This window comes from Lontra canadensis, unplaced genomic scaffold, assembly GCF_010015895.1.
Source record: "Lontra canadensis isolate GAN:19392208 unplaced genomic scaffold, GSC_riverotter_1.0 scaffold33, whole genome shotgun sequence".
Lineage (NCBI taxonomy): Eukaryota > Metazoa > Chordata > Mammalia > Carnivora > Mustelidae > Lontra > Lontra canadensis.
In genome coordinates, this window is record NW_022631027.1 from 19,377,086 (window position 1) to 19,398,283 (window position 21,198).

Here is a 21,198-nt window from a genome sequence, read left to right on the forward strand (position 1 = left end):
GAGGTTCTCACGGAGGGGGCAACTCAGGGTGTTTCCAGGGTTCCATGCAGTGAGGAAAGTCCCCAGCTCTGGACTAAGAACTGTTGGGGTTCCAATTTGAAGACTAAAACTGGCTAGCTGTATGACTTCCAGTAAGTTTCTTAGCTTTCCACGGTTCCGTTTTCTCCTTCAGAAGTTGGGATAACAGGATCAACCTCATCATGTTGAAGTTAGGACATGAGATAATGCATGCAACATGGTTAGCACAGAAACAGGCACTCAACAAGCCCATGTGAACTGAAGAGACAGCTCAGGCCTGAAGCAGAATGCCGGCAAACAGGAGAGGAGATGCTTGAGGCAACTCTGCTTAATCATTCAGAAAACAAATAGTTACTAAGGACCTACTACACACCAGATGCTGGGTAAAGTTCTGGGAGCACAGCCAAGAACAAGGTAAAGTCCCTGGCCTCACAAAGTTGACCTTCTAATGAGCAGATGGAGAATAAATGAAGCTGACAAAGATGGTCTCGGGCAGAAATGAGTGCCATAAAGCTAGAGAGCAAGGTGAGGGGCTGGACAGGGAGGGAAGTCAGGAAGGCCTGTCCACGGAGGGACGTCTGAGCGAAGGCTGGAATGGTGAGGGGTCAGCCATAAGGGCAGAATGAGCAAAGGTCCTACAGCAAAGAACAAGCTTGGAGCGCCGGTGCACTGGGATGGATGAATGGAAGAATTTCCACACAGAACCTGCACCCCTTTTGGAGCATAATCTATTTCTTCCTATAATTCTTTTTCAAACATGCCTGATCTTTGTCATCAGTTCCTTGAGGGGTGGGGATCATTTTTCATATTTATTTGTAATCTGCACAAGTCATTCAATCAGCAGAAGATGATCAGGTGCAAGGGCCTTTTGCCTCTCCTGACTACTAAATAATAAAGCCCGGAAGGAGTCTCTGTGCAGAACAAACACCATCTAATGAAACTCCCTGAAGAACTCCAGCCCACACTCATCTCGCCTTTCCTTGAACTTACAAAGCACGCACTATCTGCCCTACAACTCCAGAAGCAGATCTTGTTTCTTCATCACTGTTCCCCTCACTGTCTAATTCAAGTTTCACCCACCACCTCAAATATGCCTTTGAGAAACTTCCAAATTTTACTTCATTGCAATCTGTTCCTTGACTCGTCAAAGGGACTGGCATGGCATGGGGCACAGAACAGGAATTAAAAGCCCAACGAGGCCCATTTTCTTGTGAAGCTTTCCATCACTAGTTTGAGGTTAATTCTTACGTGTCTTAATCATTAAATCATTTTACCACTTCGGAAAGCTCTCTTAACAGCCCTGGTTAAAACCCACAAAGGATGCAAACATTGGTGGTGGTTTAATTTTGCTGAAGATGCCCAACATACTCTATCAAATCAGGAAGGCCTTTGTAGATGTCTTCATCACTAATGCTCTCTTCAGTTGGGAAGGGCCTAGAAGAGAGGGAGAAAAAAAAAAAAAAAACACACAAGAAAGATGAGTAAGCAGCCAGGAGGCTGGGCACTGAGCTCTCACTAAATACAGAGCTCAGCTGCCGCCACAGTGGTCAGATCAGTCATCGCATTTAACAAACAGCCTGGGCTTCTCCCCAAGTGCCCATCCTGTGGTAGTTGCATGGGGTTCCCCAGGGACGTTGTGGCACCTGCTACTCCAAATTAGCGGTAGCCATTACCAGCGGTCGCCACCGTCACCTGAGCAGCTGTGGACAGGCCACACGTGCCACTTTCTGCAGGCTCTGCAGCTCCCAGCTCAGAAAGCCCACAGCTGCCCCAGCGCCTCTGCCTTCAGCACTGTCTCTCTCCACTTAGGGAATCTGATCTGACCAACAAATGGTCTGGTACCAATCATCCCTGCAGGACTCAGCCCACTAACAGAGAAAAAAATTATTAGAAGATCAAAATATCCGCACCCTTCACCTATGATTACTGATTCTGGCAGACTCTTCTACTTGGACTTCAAGATATTTAAGTCATATTTTTTTATTTTCACTTATTGGACAAATGAGTAAACCCTAGGCCTGAGGGAGAGTAGGAAGTTTTCTTTGTTCCCTATTAAAAGAAAAGCAGTTTAATGTATCCCCGATTTCTAGCCATTGATTTTTTTGCCTAATGTACTATGCACTATTTTCATAACCCCAACATAATGCCCTAAATGCATATCTAACACAATCATAATTATACTATTGTGCCAGAATTTTTACTTTCTTTATATGCAGGCAGGATGTCATGTTTCATAAAAATAAAAATAAGAGGATCAAAATAGTAAGTGAGAGCTAGTAATTGCTAAAAAATTATATTTGATACACTGAAAAATGTGTTTTCATATTAATTTATGGATTGAGTACTTAAGACATTTAAGGAACTTACATTTTTCAAATAAATTAAAATGTGTGAGAAATGCTAGAGTTTCAAAATCTTTTTTTTTTTCTTAAATAAATTCAGGCACATTTGATTGTGCTTTTATACCAATGTAAGTCCATTATAGAAATATTTGGAAATATAGATAAGAAGAATTAAAAAAGGAAAAGAAAACCTTCTAATGTATATCCTTTCAGAACCAAAAATACATAAATACATAAAAATAGAATCAGGCTATTTCAAAATCAGCAATTTATGTATAACTATATATATATATATATGTACACATACATATATATTAATATGGGAAGATGAATCACATAGAGCAAATTATGAGGTGCTGAACACGTATGCAGCCTAGAGATGACTTCTGTAGAAAGCTGTCAAATTCACAGCCCATTTCCAAGAACCGGTCTGCAGAGTATCCCTCCTGGGGTTGCTGTGTTTTGTATCCAGGGCACGGACTGCCTAGCCACTGCCGATCAGTCCTCTTAAGAAGGACTTATATCCTCTCCCTTAAAATCTGAATCTGAGCTGGACACAGAAAGGTACAACAGAGGGAGAGACGGCACCACAGACCCCATAATGGCTGGAGACTAAAGTGTGGAGCTCTGAGGAAGCAAGATAAAAAATGAAATCCATTCAATTTCCAAGCAGCCTTGCTGGGTGGCTCTTGAAAAGGTTTCTCTGTATGTCTGATGTTACTAATAATACAAACTTCTGACTGATCTAACTTGAGTATGTAGTATTTTAAACAGGGAAAGCCCAACATGACATACCTGTCTACATTTATTTCCATGCTTACTGACTGCATAATACGCCATGGCATGGAGAAGTCATAATTCATTTAACCAATTTACTTCCAAGTTTTTCATTCAGTACCAATCCTTCAACTCACGTCCTTGTACACATACCATTTTATACTTGTCTGATTACTTTTTAAACTCCTAAAGTTGTGAGTTATTTTTATGGACTATAGGAAGTAAATGTACTACAATAACTTGTCAGGTATTTATTTACTTAAGCATTTGTGGGCTTTTTTGATGAATCATATGTAAGAAATGTTGAAGGAAGTTAAGAAAACGGTTTTACCAGTTTTAACAAACTGTTAAACAAACAGTTACCCTATAGGTAACAGTCAGCCGTGAGTTAAGAATGTTTAACCAATGGGTATTATTACTCAGCTTTACAACTAAGTTCTTAGTTGCTCAATTACTTTCAAATGTATATTAGGCACTTACACATCAGGCACTGCTCATGTGTGAATGAGGCATGGTTCCTGCATGCAAAGTGCTTTACAAACAATAACCATCCCATTAATAACTATTACATTGAAGGAATAGAACATATGAATCACAGAGAAACGAGCTTACCTGATTCCTGTGGCCAGTGCTATTGGTGTGCGAGAAAGTCGTGATAGTGTTTCTATAACCTGAGAAAAAAGGAAAAGTGTTAACTGGAAACATATTTCAGAAAAGATAAGAATTTTTTTAATAGTCTTACAATCTAGTATTAACAATGGCAGGAGAAACCTAAATTTGCAGACACCAACTAAGTACAGAAGGGGAAGGGCTATTTCTGAAAATTTTAAACACTTGGATTATAACTGTATCCTTTAACTTTGAAACCCTAAGCAGATTACTAAGCATCTAGTTTGCCATTTCTTTATCATTAAAGCAAGGAGTTAGACAGGGTAATACTAAAGGTCTTGTACCTCCACTTCTACAGAATCGGAAAGGTCTTGTAAAGCTGTACTGTCCCAAACAGTAGCCCCTGGCCACACAAGGCTCTCTAACTTGAAACTAATTAAAATTTACAAAACAAAAAATTAAGTTTCTTAGTTGTACTAACAACATTTCAACTGCTCAGTAGCCAACCGTGGATGCTGTATTGTGCTACCCAGACCTCAAACATCTTCATCATCACCGAGAGTCCTACTGGGCAGCACTGCTGAATAGCTAAGTGGTTTAGAATGTGGACTCTCGAGAGCCAGACCACAGTTCAAATCCTAGCTTTGCCTGTCTTCAGCCATCTAACCTTAAGCAAACTACTTTAGCTCCCTGGGCTTCGGTTTTCTCATCTGGATACCGCCTATAATCATAGTGAGCTTCTTTGTAATCATTAATTATAGGAATTAAAAAGCTAATACGTGAAAAGTATTTAAATGATAGCTATCCTTTATAATTGCCAACTTTAAGAAAATTACCTTTTGTAATTCTGAGTATTTGCGAAAAAAGAGTTTCCTAAACCCTTGATTATCTGTATGTATTTTAAAGATTGCTTATGAAGACTTCGGTACCTGTGCCCTACTATAGTTTTAGCTTTAGAACCTAGAGATTTTACCCTTCCTTACCACTTTTACAACTAAGATCATCTCTCTCAAAGACTTAGCAAGGAACCCGAAGAGCTAAAATATACTTTTCCCACGAAGCCTGTTTCTACGGTAACAGGTATGATTTGTCCTAACTCCCAAAACTAAACAAAACTTAAAGAGGTTCTCCTATAAGGACTATTCGAAATGAGGGAAAAAAGAAAAAAGAAGAAAGGCAAAAATCTCAGAGCTGAGGTAATCTAATTTCTCAGTTCAAATGTGGAAACCTAATGGCAAGGTCTCCAGCACTCCACAGAGTCGCATATGAGCATTAGCCACACACATACCTATCTCTTGCCCACTTCAGGAGGTAGTACATTGCTGTAGTTATAAACATACAACTTTAGAGAAAGAATGTCTGGTTGAGCCTTGGCTCTTCAACTCACCTTTACTAGCCTCTATAAAATGTCAATACCAAAAACTATCAGCCTCATAGAGTTTACTGAAAAAATTAAATGAGATAATACCCATCAAAGGCTTAGCTCAATAAATGTAAACTTTTATTATATAAAATTATCATTATATAAAACAAATAAAATAAAATTTAATTGAAAGACTATGCAATTTCTTCCTGGTTTTACTTTGTTGAACATTTGATATGAAAGCAAAACACAACCACCTAGATAAAACTGGGTATCAATTAATTTGCCATAATAAAGATAAAAGTATCTTCAGTCTAATTAGAACACGAATGAATAAATAACAAGTTTATCAAAATAAATTGATTCAAAATAAAAATAACCACATGCTAAAAATTCTCAAATTATGCGTTACTGAAACATCTAGCTTTCGGAAGATTCTGGAATAATCCGCAGAGTAGTATTTAGACTCATGAATTAATGGCCCTGTTAAATTTCAGCATCAGCCTTATCCTGATATGACCTGTTTTTAAGCTGTAAGGTGAAATCTGTTTCTGATTTTATTTTATACAATCTAGCATTGCCATTACTAAGAAGAAAAATAACAATAACACTGGTATCGTATATGTTGCTACTATGATGTATTTTACTACAGCTATTTTATACTCTAATAGAAACGCATTTTATTCCCGGGGATATTGTCTATAATAACTATGATGTATCTAAAAATAAGAATGTATCTTGTGTTCCTTTTCCCACCAACAATCAGAATAATTCACACAACCCATTTCCACCCATAAGACTGCTGTTTGCATTTTTGCACAATTGTCCACCAGAGGGAGCCAGAAGATAGTATATCACTTTAGTCCTACATTAAATGTGTCTATAAAGTACAAACCTTTCTAAAAAATCAACAAGATGAAACCAACTCCTATTATCTATTTAAAACTATTACTGGGGCGCCTGGGTGGCTCAGTGGGTTAAAGCCTCTGCCTTCGGCTCAGGTCATGATCTCAGGGTCCTGGGATCGAGCCCCACATCGGGCTCTCTGCTCCACAGAGAGCCTGCTTCCTCCTCTCTCTCTCTGCCTGCCTCTCTGCCTTCTTGTGATTTCTCTCTGCCAAATAAATAAAATCTTTAAAAAAAAAACTACTACTTATCGCCATTCAGTAATAGAAAAATAATGAAGGTGAGAAGGAAGGAAGAGTAATACACAGCATGTCTCAAAGTGACTCTCAGGACCATCTCTCAGTTTTGCATCTATCTGATTGTACATCAAGTCCATTCATTAACTCCAAGTTTAGCCAAAGCAAATAAGACTGTTTAGTCAATGTAGTGTTTTTAGAACAGTGTGTATTCCATAAAGGTGGAGCATATCCGGATTTGGAATAGACAAGTACACAAATTAATGCCAGATTCTCCAGACATGAGAAACATGTATTCAAGAGTATTCACAAAAGAAAATATCCCCAAGGACATTAAAAAGACTCTTTTCCCTGAAATGTATTAATTTCTAAATTGTTACCTCAACAAAATATGAAATTAGAGACATGAACCCTCATAAAGGGGTAACTAGTCAGAACATTTACAAGTTAATAGGCTAACAACAAACTACTAAATCCACATTACGGATATTTTTCTTGACCTACATCTACCCCTTGCTTAATAAGCAGCAGCATTTGTAAAGAAATGAAAATATTTCCAGATAACCTAAATAACAGTTACCATGGGAAGAAGGTGGAAGAGATAAGTAGGGCTCTTGTAGGCTTGCTTTTTAGAAGGGGGGGATTAGATCCCAGAATCTATGAAGGACCATTGACGAAGTTTAAAAAGGAAGATACCCAGGTCAAACTCTATTTTTAGATCACTCAGCCCAGTGAAGGACAGACAGGCTTAGGAGACACGGGGTATAGACAAGGGGCCAGGAGACCTATGAGGCTGTTTTCTTAATCGTCCAGATGAGACATAGAGTCTTTAAGCCAGCAGCAGTAGAGACAGAGGAAAAGTGGAAATGTGAGAAGTATTCAGGCATAGTGGCTGATGCACTGTGATGGCAAGTGAAGAACAACCTAGGACAATCTGGGCAAACTTTTAAATAAAGCACGGAGGTGGCCAGCTACAAAGCTGCCTACTGGGATACTCCTAGGCAAGACGCTCTCAATCTCTCTGTGTCCCTCTCCATGGCTGACCACATCCTGAATTTGAACAGGCCATTCCCTCCACCAGAGCCTTCTTGGACATCTCCGCATCTAGTCTGGGTCCTTTGTGTTCCTGTACGACTTAACTCTGCCCTAGTAACATCGCCTTATTTAAAAATTTATTTGCTGGGGCATCTGGGTGGCTCAGTGGGTTGGGCCTCTGCCTTCAGCTCAGGTCATGATCTCAGGATCCTGGGATCGAGTCCTGCATCGGGCTCTCCGCTCCGCAGGGAGCCTGCTTCCCCTTCTCTCTCTCTCTCTGCCTGCCTCTCTGCCTACTTGTGATCTCTGGCTGTCAATTAAATAAATAAATAAATAAATAAATAAAATCTTTAAAAATTTATTTGCTATTTAAAATACGTGAAAAGGACTCGTGTTTATTTTGTCAAATTGAAACAACATGGTAATACACAGAAGTTGTTCCCTCCATACACACACCTTCTGCCTAACGGAAAACAGAGCTAAAAATCTGGTGTGGCTCTTGCATAAATTCGTTCCTTTTTCTTCATGATTGTTATTTTAGGTGCTATGTTCCTATGATACAGATTTTTCCAAAACAAGAGTTTGTCATCTAACAATATACCCCAGACAGCTGTCAACACCTTCCAATTTACCTCATTCACCTTATTGTTGTGCAACATTCCAGTGTGTGTAAACAACATTATGATTTAACCATTCTCCTGCCAATGAGCTTTTTCAACATTTTGCTACCAGAGCAATCCTGAAATTATAATCCTTGCCAGTTATCTTTTCAATTGTGTCTAGGTATTTCTGTAGGAAAGATTCTCAGATGGGATAGAGAGGTCAAAAGTATGACCACTGCTCTTTGAAAACTTTTTACAAATCTATACTCCCCTGAAGAGTGTCTTAAGAACATAACAAGACATTCTAATGACCTATTTACTGTCTGTCTTTCCCATCCAACAGTGAAAAACACCTTAAGGGCACAGAACTCCAACTGCTTCTTCACTGTTCTTTCTTACCACCTAGTTCACAGCCAGAGTCATAACAACCACTTAACACAAAAATATTTGTTGCTCAAAGAAATGAATGACTAATACTTAACTTGCAAAATTGTTGTAAGGATTGAGGATCATATGTGTAAAGATATGTACAGAGCTTAGCCTGGCACAAGCAGAGAATGAATGAGTAATTAAAGAAGGTGCCCATTATGAAAATTGAATATTAGATATGAAAAAGAATTACCTATCTCTTCATATCTAAAAGCAGTATACATAGTGATAACCCCCCTCCATCAAATTTTTCTAATGGTGATTATTATTTAGCTTGAGCTCTTCATTTTATTTTTACCATCCCCATTAGTTGAAGAGCCATAAAATAAAAGTTTCCAAAAAGGGAACTGTACACTAATAAAGCCACCCATTTTAACCACTCTCTTCATGAGACCTTCTAGAAATTCTTACTTTCTACTTATCCAGCCCATTCATACCGTTGATGATGTAATTTGTAATTAAAACAAGTCATCCATGCAGAAGCAGTATGTTACAGCTACTTCTACATTCCAGAGTTAAGGAAGCTACGGCCATAGACAATAACGGCAGAGAACCATAGGGATCAGCAACATAGGTCTGCCAAAAAGTGTTAATTAATTGTGGATTTATCTCCTTGAGTTCTCTATCCTGCAGTTTTACCTCTTAGTCCTCTCCCTGAACCAATGGAAAGGCTATTAATAAGATTCATGAATTCAATTGGAGCTCCTTGAGATGGAACCTTACAGGAAGGTGGGCTCTGCAAGGCAATCCAGGGCTATAGGCTGAACCCCAAGTACAAGACAAGCTTAGTAGTTCATGAAAACATTGCAGCACCACAGCATGAAGTTACTATCCAGCAGCTGAAGCTAGAGACAGGGATGCCCCACAATGGTTCTCACAGGCTCAGAGCAAGTACCCCATGTGGTCATAGAGGAAAAATCCAAGCCCTCAAGGATGTAACTCAGATGTGGCTGGGAGTGATGGACTGAGTAATTCAGACAGAAGCACAGGCTTCTACACAACATCAGGTATGACCCAGAGGCAGCCCAGAGACCTGGTATGACCCAGGCACCCGATAAGCAGCATAATTCTAAACTCAACCAGATGGTGACTATCAGACTAACAATATATTTTACTTGAAGTCTCCTAGGAAATCAACAGAACTCATTATCTTAATTTTCTTTGCAATTCTAATTTCACACAGTAAATTACCCCATTACGATACACCGCAGCTTAGTGTCATTTCTAGCAGCACATTTGAGATCCTTCCTAAAACACCTGGTTGTTGCTTTGAACACTATAGAATATTACTGTAAAATGTCCCTAGCACTTCCCCTATGGACAAAGCAAAGGAGGATAGCCAGATAAGATGTACTAAACAATATTTCTGTAACAAGAAAATTATGAATCAGAAGAAATGAACTTGCATTGTTCAAGAGAGTAGAGTATCTATACAGATTAAATGGGTCTAAATTATATATAGTTTGTGTGGGCCTTAATGATGATCATAAAAGAATTATTCTATATTTATTGCTTCAAAATTTCAAAAGTAAAGCCCTATAGGGGGGAAAAAAAAAGAACCTCCCTTTATGAAAATCATATACTGGACTGGTTAGGAGCATAAGCTTAAGACTCAGATTTTCTGGGTTCAAATCTCAGCTCCTCCTCTCACTAGTTGGGTAAGCATGGGTGTTAAATAGATGCTCTTTGCAAGAGGTCCTTTACCCCTGTATCTTTATCTATAAAATGCATATAAAAGAATGTCCCATACTTCTGCTCTTTCCTAATGCCATTGTGGTCACCATCCTCATTGATAAAATAAGATTTGGTCTTTGAAAAGCATTTCAGAAAGTAAAATGTGAGATGTCTACTTCAAGTTAGCACCAGATAGAAAACAAAGCTTTCTAATGACTGTGCATACATCTAATAAGTTAGGTTGTATCTCTATTCAAGCACATGATGGCCAGTGTTTGCTAATACTTGTCAAGAGTCACTAAGCTTATCCATTTATAACATTATGTTTAAAAAATGAGAATTGTGGATGGTAAACATTTTTCTTCAGTCATTTTCTGTTCTCGTGTTATTTTCCATGTAAATATTCAGAAAACAAAACTCCTGTCATACAAAAGTATTTATAAGAGCCCAGAAACAATCACACTTGAACTTTCTAAAGCAAATGTTAAAAAAAAAGAAAGAAAACAAAGAAAGCCCCATGCTGAGTCAACTTATGGAGATAACACATAATAACCATAATCTATACAGTTCACATAGAATTTTAAAAACTCTAAGAAGTGACAATGCAAAAGAATGGGCTCAAAGAAGCTTTAGCATACATCTCCCCACAAGCTCCATCACCTCCACACCCTCACTGCTTTGAATAAATACAAAAATCCATGAAAGTGGACTGTCATTTAAAAGCAATCTCAAAAGAAGTCATTTAGCTAACCCTCACACCCAGTGATAGGGTACCTCTCCCAATCCCATATACAGAAATTTTAAAACCACCACATTTTATTCAGTGGTTCTTATTTTAAGCCATAGTCCTCTTAAAGCCTCAAGGAGGGGAAATTATATATGTATATATATGTGTTCATGTATATGTATATGTACATACATAATATACATAATTCTGCATTTCATCTCGAGAAATCCAGGGAACTCTTGAAGACCATTCATGGATTTCCTAGATTCCTATCCAATCTCCTTTGCCTATAAGGAAGCCAAGGTCCAACAAAAGTAACTAGCTTGCTCAGGTCAAAGAACCAATAGCAGAATTGGTGTCATAACCTAGGTCCCCTCTCTTCTGTCCAGACTGCTACTCTTCCTACTTCACCACCCTGTGTCTAAATCTCCTACATTTACTTGGTGAACATCTACTGAACACTCACTATGGGCTAGATATTCTGGATATACTTCACATGTCGAAGATAACAAAAATGGAGAGTATGCACTTCTTCCTCTCAAAAAACCCACTACCACACAGGTAGTAAGCAAAAACACAGACCTGGTATTACAAAGAACAGCCGCGGCCCAGAAGAGAGTCAGACCAGCTGTTCCCCTCACCCTGAGGGACGGACATGGAAGGCTCAAAGACTTTTTAGAAAAGATGACCCTGGAATACGTCTTGAGAGGCAATCAGGAGTCTCTCCAACATCCGCAGTTAATAGAGGTCTGATGGATGAGAACTACCACCGTCTGACCCACCCATCTCTGTCCTCGCCTGCTCCACTGAGAACACTTCCCTGTTCTGAGCAGATTCACTTGCACATTACTGTCTGAGCAGCTTTTTATAGTTGCCATTTCCTGATTAATACTTTTCTTACAACGGGTGTTTTGCAGGTTCCAGGAGATGATGTCATTAAGCAAATTTTTTCTAGACCAAACGGACCTACACTTGTTTCCTGATCCATCTCCACATCACCCTGATCTTGTCTCTGCACTCTGTGCCTCTCAGACCTCACAGAGAGCACTTTTCCTTCAAATCTGCTTCTCCTCTTTTTGCCCAGTGAGCCCACAGTCTCACTCCTCTCCCTCATCTGGCCAGACACTAGGAACACTTTCCAGATTTGGACTTCTCTGTCACACCGCAGATCTAAGTGCTATCACCTCCTCCTTTTACATCTCTCTTGGATCAAACTCCTCCTTTCTTCCCTGTCTCTGGCTTAGCACAGGCTTTCTTTATTTCTTACCTCAATTACTGGATCAGCCTTCCAATCTGTCTCCATGTTGCCAGGTCCACACCCCTCAAACCCATCTTCTACTTGGCTATCATAGAGGCTGTGTGACAATTCACAACTGTCAAGTCCTTCACAAAGCCACCACCTCTATGTCCACCTTAAAATTCTTAACTATTACCCCCATGAAGAGATTGAAGTTACCAGCACACTTGGGAGTCTTCAGTAGATCTGACCCACTCTCTGCTCCCTTCCAGCCTCCTCCTCCGCTCCCCACACCTCCCACGTCCAGCCCTGCCCAACCTCGTGGCCTGCTGTGCTCCAAAGGGATTCTGGAATCACTCACATAAACTCTACCAGAGCAGAAAATTCATATTACTACAATTCACAGATGGCATCAAAATAAAAATATTTATACTAAAGAGCAGGCAGGAAAAAAAGGTGAACCGGAACCAGCATTGTTCATTTTCTCACACCAAGCAAAAGGGGTTGTAAGTAACTTTTCATAGACACTGTTTGAACCATCTCCTGAGTCCAAGTACCAGAGATGAAACCTGGGGTCCATCAGTGCAGAGTTAGCTGTCCGAAGCACAGTATTTAGTTAGAACTCAGAATACATATAGATAGTCAAAGCTTCTCTGAAGTTTATACAGGTGTGTTAGGGTATGTTGAAGTTAACAGGCAATTAGTAAAGAATTCAATTGTTTATACACAGCTTTCAAAGAAAGCCTTCAGTTTTGAAAATGTGACCATATTTGGAAATGATTCCCTATCTTTATGCAGAGCAGAAATGTAATCTACAAAGACTATGGGGCCATTTTAATGTTCACTACCAAGCCCGGGACTTGGACGGTGGGCCCTGCAGGTATACATTCATTACTCCCCATCCCATCTCAGTAAGGACTCTAGCAGAGCAGCTGTGTCTTGCCAGCTCCCTGGGAGACCTTGGTGCATTCACAGAACTCACTTTAAACAGACACATCCTATGCGTTAGCATCAGGACAGAGGAGAAGTTGTTGGCATGATCTGAAATACGCAGGGAGTTCTATATGACTTCAGGGACTTGGAAAATGGAATGAATTTTCCAAGCCGCCCACAAATCCTATAGCTGGGTCAAAGTCAACACGTTTTCCACACCTGGTACACTTACAAAGTCAGGCAACTCTCCTGCAAATGTCTCCACTGTCCAAATGCTGCCCACAGGCTATTACCACTTGAGTCCAGGAACAGAAAGGCAATGCCAGAATGACAGGATCTCACAGTGGAGAAGAACACATTCCTTGCGCCAACCTGGAAATGCCCTATTTTCAGTCCCAGCCCAGAACTGCTCACAGACAATAATGATGTGTCTGCAAGTTATTCTCATATTTCAAATCACCAAAGAAAAATTATACCTCTGCCTACGAGACTGGGAGAGTGACATGACACTCCCCACACATCTCTTTGTTCTGGCTGGTCTGGTAAGAATAGTCATTTCATACTTCTTGGAAGTTCATGTGCTTGAACAATTAAAAAGCAGGTAAATTATTTCTTCATCATATAAGAAATCGAGTTTCTAGAACGAGCACTGACTGATAGAAACATGGGAACAACATATACAACTCTAAAATTCTAAGAAGCCACATTAGAAAAAAAGAGGTGAACTTAATTTTGATCATATATTTTATTTAGTTCATTATATCTGTGATTTATCATTTCACAATGTAATCAAAATAGAAATCAAAACATTTTATAATTTTTTTTAATACTTAATCTTTAAAATCTGGTGTGTGCTTTCCAAATATAGCTCACCTAGGCACATTTCACATTCTCAATAGCCACAGGTGGTTAGGGGCTACAAGAGGGGATGGCAGAAGTCTGGACAGAACACTTTGGCACTCAGGGTATGGCAGAAAACAGATCCGTTGTGAAGGGAAGACTGCACCGAACCCCTCATTTTACAAATGGAGGTGGAATTTTAAGAGGGACATGGTACCGAAGGACCTCACAATTCATGTGGCCAAAGAGCCAGTGCCTATACTTCTAGATGCTCATGGCCCTTTCTAGTGGAAGCAGAAGCTGGAGAGACCCAAAAATGGAGTAGTGAGCCCTTGTGGAGAGGAAGAAACCACCACACACACAGGCCTTTTCCACTTAACATACCCCCACTGTCCATACACATCAATTAGGTGACTCTTCTCTCCATCTGATGGCCACCCATAAGGACATTCATCCCGTCACAGGCCGGGCTTGGCCCTGAGGACACTCACTGGATGAGTGTGAAATGGGCTGCAGAGGCAAGCTGGAGGGGAGTTTGCCTTTATTATTTATATGGGGAGCCGGCAAAGATCTGAGAGCTGGAGGATGAACCGCCAAGAAACAGTGCATTAAGAATACTAATCCTGGCTGCATAAAATAGTTCGGAGGAAGGAGCCTAAACCTAGGAAGTCTTCTGAACAAGAGCCTTGCCGCGAATCGATTTCAGGGGGAGAAAAGAATATAACAAGCCTTATGAAGAAGAGGTCAACCCTCCTGAACACCACTGGATACACCAAAGCCCAGAGGCACAGGTGTGGCTTGAGCAAACTTGGGGAAATCTGCTCTGACCCTAGTTCATTACAGTGTGGACGAAGCACTGGAGAAAACTTCAAATCCAGGCATTTTTAAAAATGTGATTCTGTCCCAGTGGGGACCAATGATAACGCTGGTTGACAAGGGTCGAAACAGCTCACCAGAAGGGTCAGGAACCTCTGGTCCATGTGACTGGGATAGCTCACCTGCGGGCCGCAGATGGAACCAGTGTTAGACAGGATCCACAAATCGGAAACTGGCCCAGATGTAGCCTGGTTTCCCACTGAGTGACATGCAACTATTTGTGGTACATGTGTGTGCACGTGCACGTGTGGATCAGCACTACTAAGATAAGGTTTTTATGGAAATACATTTATTCATAGTTTTTTTCCCCTTCATATTGCTTTTCTACTTTTCAGCCTTTGCTGAGAATCATGCACAACCATGATACGTTAAGTTTTCCTTTTCGCCTAAATTATATTGCATTTTTCCAGCTTTTTCAAATTCACTTGCATTATGATTTAAGACAAAAGTAAAGATGGACTTTTATTTTTATTATTTAATTTCACTTTCAGGTCACTTCCCTCTTTCATGCCCTGTGCTTGCTGATCTTCCCCTCAGGAGTAACAATAGTTGAATTTCTTAGTTACTTTTGAAGCAGTGTAACTGTTGCTTTAGACCTCTGTAACCTGTGGCCCTTAAATCTTGAAAAGCATTTGACCTTAAGAGTCCAGGAAGAATTCTTTTTCCTTTGCAGTAAGAAAGGAATACTTTTTGGTCATTAGCTCCTCTACCTGTTAATCCAAGACAACCTGAATTTCCCCTAAGGTCTAGTACTTATCAGAGAGAATAATCAAAGGCTATAGAAATGCACATCAGCCCAAAGGGGCACGAGGACTCCAGTGAGTGTGTCTGCCACACTCTGATGGTCCTGGTTCCAAGTGTTTTCTGGGATACACTTGATTGTTTCACATTTTGTCTCAGGTTAACCTCAGATGAAGTATTTCACCTGGAAGAATGAGTACAGTTCACTGGGGGAAAAATAAAGTCACCAAAGTTCAAAATTCTTCTTCAGATTTATCTGGGGAGCCATCAGCTCCCTCTTTAGAGGCCGCTTCTGATACTCTTTCCAACGAACCTTTGAAAATACACTTAGACATCGAAGGGACCAGACAACATTGCCTAGCTGCCAGGGGATGCTTGGTTTCATCTGCAAAGCCGATTTGCCTCCTGGCAGTCTCTAGGAAAGGAGAACTGAATGAGAAAATATTTGTGTACAGATGGAATGAACATGATAACTCATGTCTAAATAACTTAGAAAATTATGGCCTTTAAACCCTTACCATGATGGCACCCCTCATGACCCACTATACCACATCAAAATCCCTATGGCACGTTAAGTAATAAAATTCCTTAGGGAGAATCAGGACAGATCTACTTTAATATTGGTTTCTGCGCAATGGCAGATCTAATAATATTTCTGTTTTGATAGTTTTCTTTTTATCATCTTCCTTCCCAAACACCCCCCCAAAATAAATACCCTGTCAAAATATAATATTTAAGAGGTTTTAAAATGTAGATGATCTTTTAAGGTTCTTTTCCCAGAGAATATGTGACAGCAACCTGAACTAAGAGAATAAAACCTTAGAGTGGCAGTCGAGATTCAAACATTTATATCCAGTTATTAAAATATGCTTACATGGGATGCCTGGGTGGCTCAGTTGGTTAAGCGTCTGCCTTTAGCTCAGGTCATGATCCCAGAATCCTGGGATTGAGCCCAGCATCGTGCTGGGCTCACTTCTCCCTCTCCCTCTGCCTCCCCCTCTGCCCCTCCCAAAGTCACCTGTGTTCTCACTATCTCAGTAAATAAAATCTTAAAAAAAAAAAAAAAAGTGCCTAAGTCATGAGTCTTTCACTGCTGTATAGAGAGGGAACCTGGGTGGGCAGACAGCCCTGAAAACGGTCAAACATTCAGAACCTGAGGATTTGTCCAAAGGGCCATCTTTTTTTTTTTAAAAGATTTTATTTATTTATTTGTCAGAGAGAGAGAGGGAGAGAGAGCGAGCACAGGCAGACAGAATGGCAGGCAGAGGCAGAGGGAGAAGCAGGCTCCCTGATGAGCAAGGAGCCCGATGTGGGACTCGATCCCAGGACGCTGGGATCATGACCTGAGCCGAAGGCAGCTGCTTAACCAACTGAGCCACCCAGGCGTCCCCCAAAGGGCCATCTTGAACTGGATGTTACAAAACAGTTACTCTGATAAGGCAGGGTGGGACAGCTATGCTTATTAAGAAGTAATGAACCAAAAAACCCTCCTGACTGCATCTTCACCTCATCCCTAACTCCCATGCCATCAGATCCCACCCTAAGGTGGGAGGTAAAAGTTCAAGAAATGGGATCACTGATTGTTTTAATAAAAAAAAAAAAAAAAAAAGGCAAAACGACAGAAAAGCTTAACATTATTTTTTTCAGGCCGCATCAAAAAAGTCCTTGGCATCAAATGGTACAAAGTGGTTCTTCCAAAATGGCCTTAATGGCACTGTCTCAAAAAGTCCTGTACCCAGCATGGGACTGCACAGAACCTACATTTCTCATTCTGGCTGTGATTTGCAGTGAGACCCAGACAGAATGTGTTGTTTCTCTGGCCCCAGGCTCTCTGCTCCAAAATGGTGGGTGAGCTAGATCTTCAGCCTCCACTCTACCCAGCTAAGCTGCCACACCCTCAACTCTTAACAGTGAGCCAAGAGTGGCACAACTTGCCTGCTATTTTTTTTTAGGGACCAGATCTCTTAGAAACGAGATGTTACACCAATGTGCCGGACTGGCAGTATGTGTTCTAGTAGTTGATGCAAATGATTCTGTGGAAAGTCTATTCTTTTTCTACTAAAATGTAAATATTTGATTCTCTCAATATATGAAGGGTACAGCTGTTTGATCCTTGACCCCTAAAGGGAGAGGACATATAGCTGTGTCCTAAATAAGCAACAAAGACTTGCACATAATGGTTATAAGGTGTATGTAAAAAGAAATGCTTCGCAAATTCCTGGGAATCACAGCAGAGTGAATAATTTTTGCAATAGTCTGAGAAGTGCAACTCAAAAAATGAACTTGTTTGTAAAACAAAACAAGACAAAAACAAAACAAAAACCTAAGTATATTTATACAAATCTACCACGAGAGCCTTTTTCATATCAAAAGTGCACACTGATTAAAATTTTTTGCCACCACTATATGACTTTCTTTTATCTTCTCCTCCTCAAAATATTAAATAGTTTAATTCAAACAAGTCTATCTGCTTTTCGGTTCTAATGAGTAAAATAAATTTATTTTATTTTATTTTTAGATTTTACTTATTTATTTGAGAGAGAGAACATGAGAGGGGAGGGGTCAGAGGGAGAAGCAGACTCCTTGCTGAGCAGGGAGCCCGATGTGGGACTTGATCCCAGGACTCCAAGATCATGACCTGAGCCGAAGCCAGTTGCTTAACCAACTGAGCCACCCTAAAATAAATTTAAAAGTAAAAAAATAGGTGCACCTGGGCCGCACAGTTGATTACACATCTGACTTTTGATTTCAGCTCTGGTTATGATCTCAGGGTCAAGAGATTAAGCCCTGCATCAGGCTCCATGCTCAACGTGGAGTCTGTTTGAGCCTACTTGAGATTCTCTCTCCCTCTGCCCCTCCCACTTGTGCTCTCTTTCTCTGTTTCTCCAAAATCATACGGTCTTATACACTGAGCCTGGGTGGCTCTGTCGATTAAGCAGCTGCCTTCGGCTCAGGTCATGATCCCAAGATCCTGGGATCGAGCCCTATGTCCGGCTCCCTGCTCAGCAGAGAGCCCATTTCTCCTTCTTCCTGTGCCTGCTGCTCTGCCTACTTGTGCTCTGTCAAATAAATAAATAAATAAATAAACAAACAAACAAACAAACAAAACAAAACAATAAAAATAAAATCAATAAATAAATCTTTTTTAAAAAGGCAAGAAAATATATAGTATGACCTCAAGGTGGGATAATAAAAGGCCTAAGGTCATGAAAATGTACAAAGTATGAATTTTAAAATTAGCAATCATTTTTCAGAGCTACCATGTGTCAGAAACTCTATAAGAACCTGTGAGGTAGGAATTAGGCCACTTTTACAATGGAGGAAGCAGTGTTGGGAGGAAGTACATGAGCGGTCTGACAGCTGGCAGGGGGACTCACATTCACCTGCTTTAGCTTTCTTATAACACCAGTCTGCCTTTCAGTAATACTCAATCTTGGAAAGTTACTATTTTGTTAGTTTTCACTTCATCCTTCACATAATAAATATTTACTGAGCATCTGCATATGCCATAAATTCCCCTTGGTGGAAGGGAGAAAAGGAACTGTAAGATGCTCAAGGAGTTCCCAATACCATGGAAAAGAGAAAGACGTGTCAATACACCACTGTAGTCAAATGTGAGGGGCTACAAACAAGGTATTCCTAGGGCTCCCAAAAGCAAAAAGAGTCAAGACCAACTAGAACTCTGGCCCAGGGGAGGTTTTCCAATGAATTACACTAGAATAAAATTTGAAAGGATGATTAGAGACGTATTATGTGAACAACCATTGTGAATGACTTTCAAAATAGAAAAACACACAGAAACAAAGCACAGCACTGAGGATAAATGACATTAGATCTCAATAACACCACTGCTTCTGACTTGGGGTAAAAAGTTAGTGAAGAATGAGAGGGGAGAAATACCAAGTTTTAAAAAAATTTAAATCCTTGTTTTTTTTTTTTTTAAAGATTTTATTTATTTGACAGACAGAGATCACAAGTAGGCAGAGAGGCAGGCAGAGAGAGAGGAAGGGAAGCAGGCTCCCTGCTGAGCAGAGAGTCTGATGCAGGGCTAGATCCCAGGGTCCTGGGATCATGACCTGAGCCGAAGGCAGAGGCTTTAACCCACTGACCACCTAGGTGCCCCTAAAGCCTTGCTTTTATATGGAGGAGCAGTCCTCACACTTTGCTCTGCATCAGTATTACCTGGATGGACTTACTGTAACATGGATTGCTGGGCCTCCCCTCCAGACTTTCCAATACAGTAGGCCTATGGTGGTACCTGAGAACTTGCCTCACAAGTTCTCAGATGCCACTGAAGCTACTGGTCTGGGGACCACAGTCTGAGAACCCAGTGGTACAGAGAGTTAAGTCATGGACAGATTTAATGCAACAGCACAGTCTTAAAATGCATTACCTTTCAGCTTTCCCCCAAATATTAATCTAGACAATTTCTTGATTTAAAAAATGGGAAGTATCTAAATTCAAGTCTATTTGATATAAGCAGTCTTGTAAAAGAAACACAAGTCAACAAAGGAAAATTCTAAGGAAGCTGAATGTACAATTCAGCTCATGCACTTTTGAGCATTTACTCTAATTCCACCTTCTAAAAGGCTGTTTAAGAAGAGCTCTTGTTGTCCCACCGCTCTGTACAGAGGAAGAGGCCTGGGTAGAAATAGGAAGGGGTGCTCTCTGAACCGATGCAGCCCCCTGCCCACATGCCCTCCCTCCCAACCCCCAAGCCAACAGCTGTCTGTGCGATGATAAACAGGATACCCAAGGACGGACACTGAACTCAACAGCAAGTAGCTATTGAGGAAACGAAACCTCTATGGAATTTCACTTTTGTTTTTATTTATTTCTATATTGGTTGAAGTTTTCCTAATAAATATACATAAACTTTTATTCAGAAAAGGATGTTCTCAATGCAAAGAGGCTTTCAGAATTGTACAACAAACAGAAGTGGCTTTCAAACTTTTTCTTTATAAGCTCTGCAAAGCTGGCCCTTTGTTCAACAAAATATAATCAGAAGCCCAAAACTTAAAATCAATGAAAGCAAAGCTAATCAGAAAAAAGTAATAATGTGGAAGTGAGAGACCCCAAAATTTGAGTAATAGCAACCTGTCTAAGATAAGTATAGTACTTTTGAAAGAGTATTTTTCATTTGGCTATGTAAGTTCTGGCTTTTACTTTATGTTAAATCATATCCTATTTGCACCTCATATAATTTATGGGCATATGTTAAAAAATCATTTGTGATTAATTTCCTGGTTCAAAATCAGTTTCCTTATTTCCCTTTTCTGTTTTTAGTGTTCACTCATCAAAAAAAGAAAGATATCAAGTCCTGTCAGATTGAAAAAAAAAATCTAGAATTGAAGCAACACAAATAAAACTTCCAGGATTTTCCATTTCATTTTTTCATATACAAATTTGTTAAATAGCAAGTGAGCTAAATGTAAACTAAGTCACCCCCTCCACATAGTGGGGGAAAGTTGCATAAACATAAAATAATATGTAAATTAATAACATAACTTACTTTCCACCAATAATGACTTCTTACTATTTTCAGCCTTTAAGGGTGGGAACATATTTTGGAATATTTGGCATAACTTTCCTTCCTGTGAAAATACTAGCTCTAACTTGAATCCTATATAAGAAAGCATGGCAAACAGTCGTAACCACCCATTATATTTTTTCCCCAAAGAGGTGTCACTCATTCTAACACCATACAGCAAACCTGACATAACCACAAACATAATAATATGCAGTGAATTTTATTTTCTGGTGCTCATGATCATCACCCAAAAAAGAACTACTTTAAAGCCACTGAAATTCTTGGTTTCTCAGGTCAAAATGATCACATCAGATCAGAGAACT

General features: G+C 40.0%; 1 protein-coding gene across 5 annotated transcripts in view; it reads right to left on the bottom strand.

Moving 5' to 3' along the window:
- The window catches only part of VAV3 (vav guanine nucleotide exchange factor 3), a 361,362-nt gene that overhangs the window by 195,497 nt on the left and 144,667 nt on the right, over positions 1 to 21,198 (bottom strand). For all 5 annotated transcript variants that reach the window (XM_032867260.1, XM_032867258.1, XM_032867257.1 and 2 more), the window contains exons 3-4: positions 3,750 to 3,808; positions 1,387 to 1,452 (exon numbers count right to left, since the gene is read on the bottom strand). In XM_032867260.1, the coding sequence (XP_032723151.1) occupies positions 1,387 to 1,452; positions 3,750 to 3,808 (125 nt within the window). The remainder of the gene's footprint in view (positions 1 to 1,386; positions 1,453 to 3,749; positions 3,809 to 21,198) is intronic.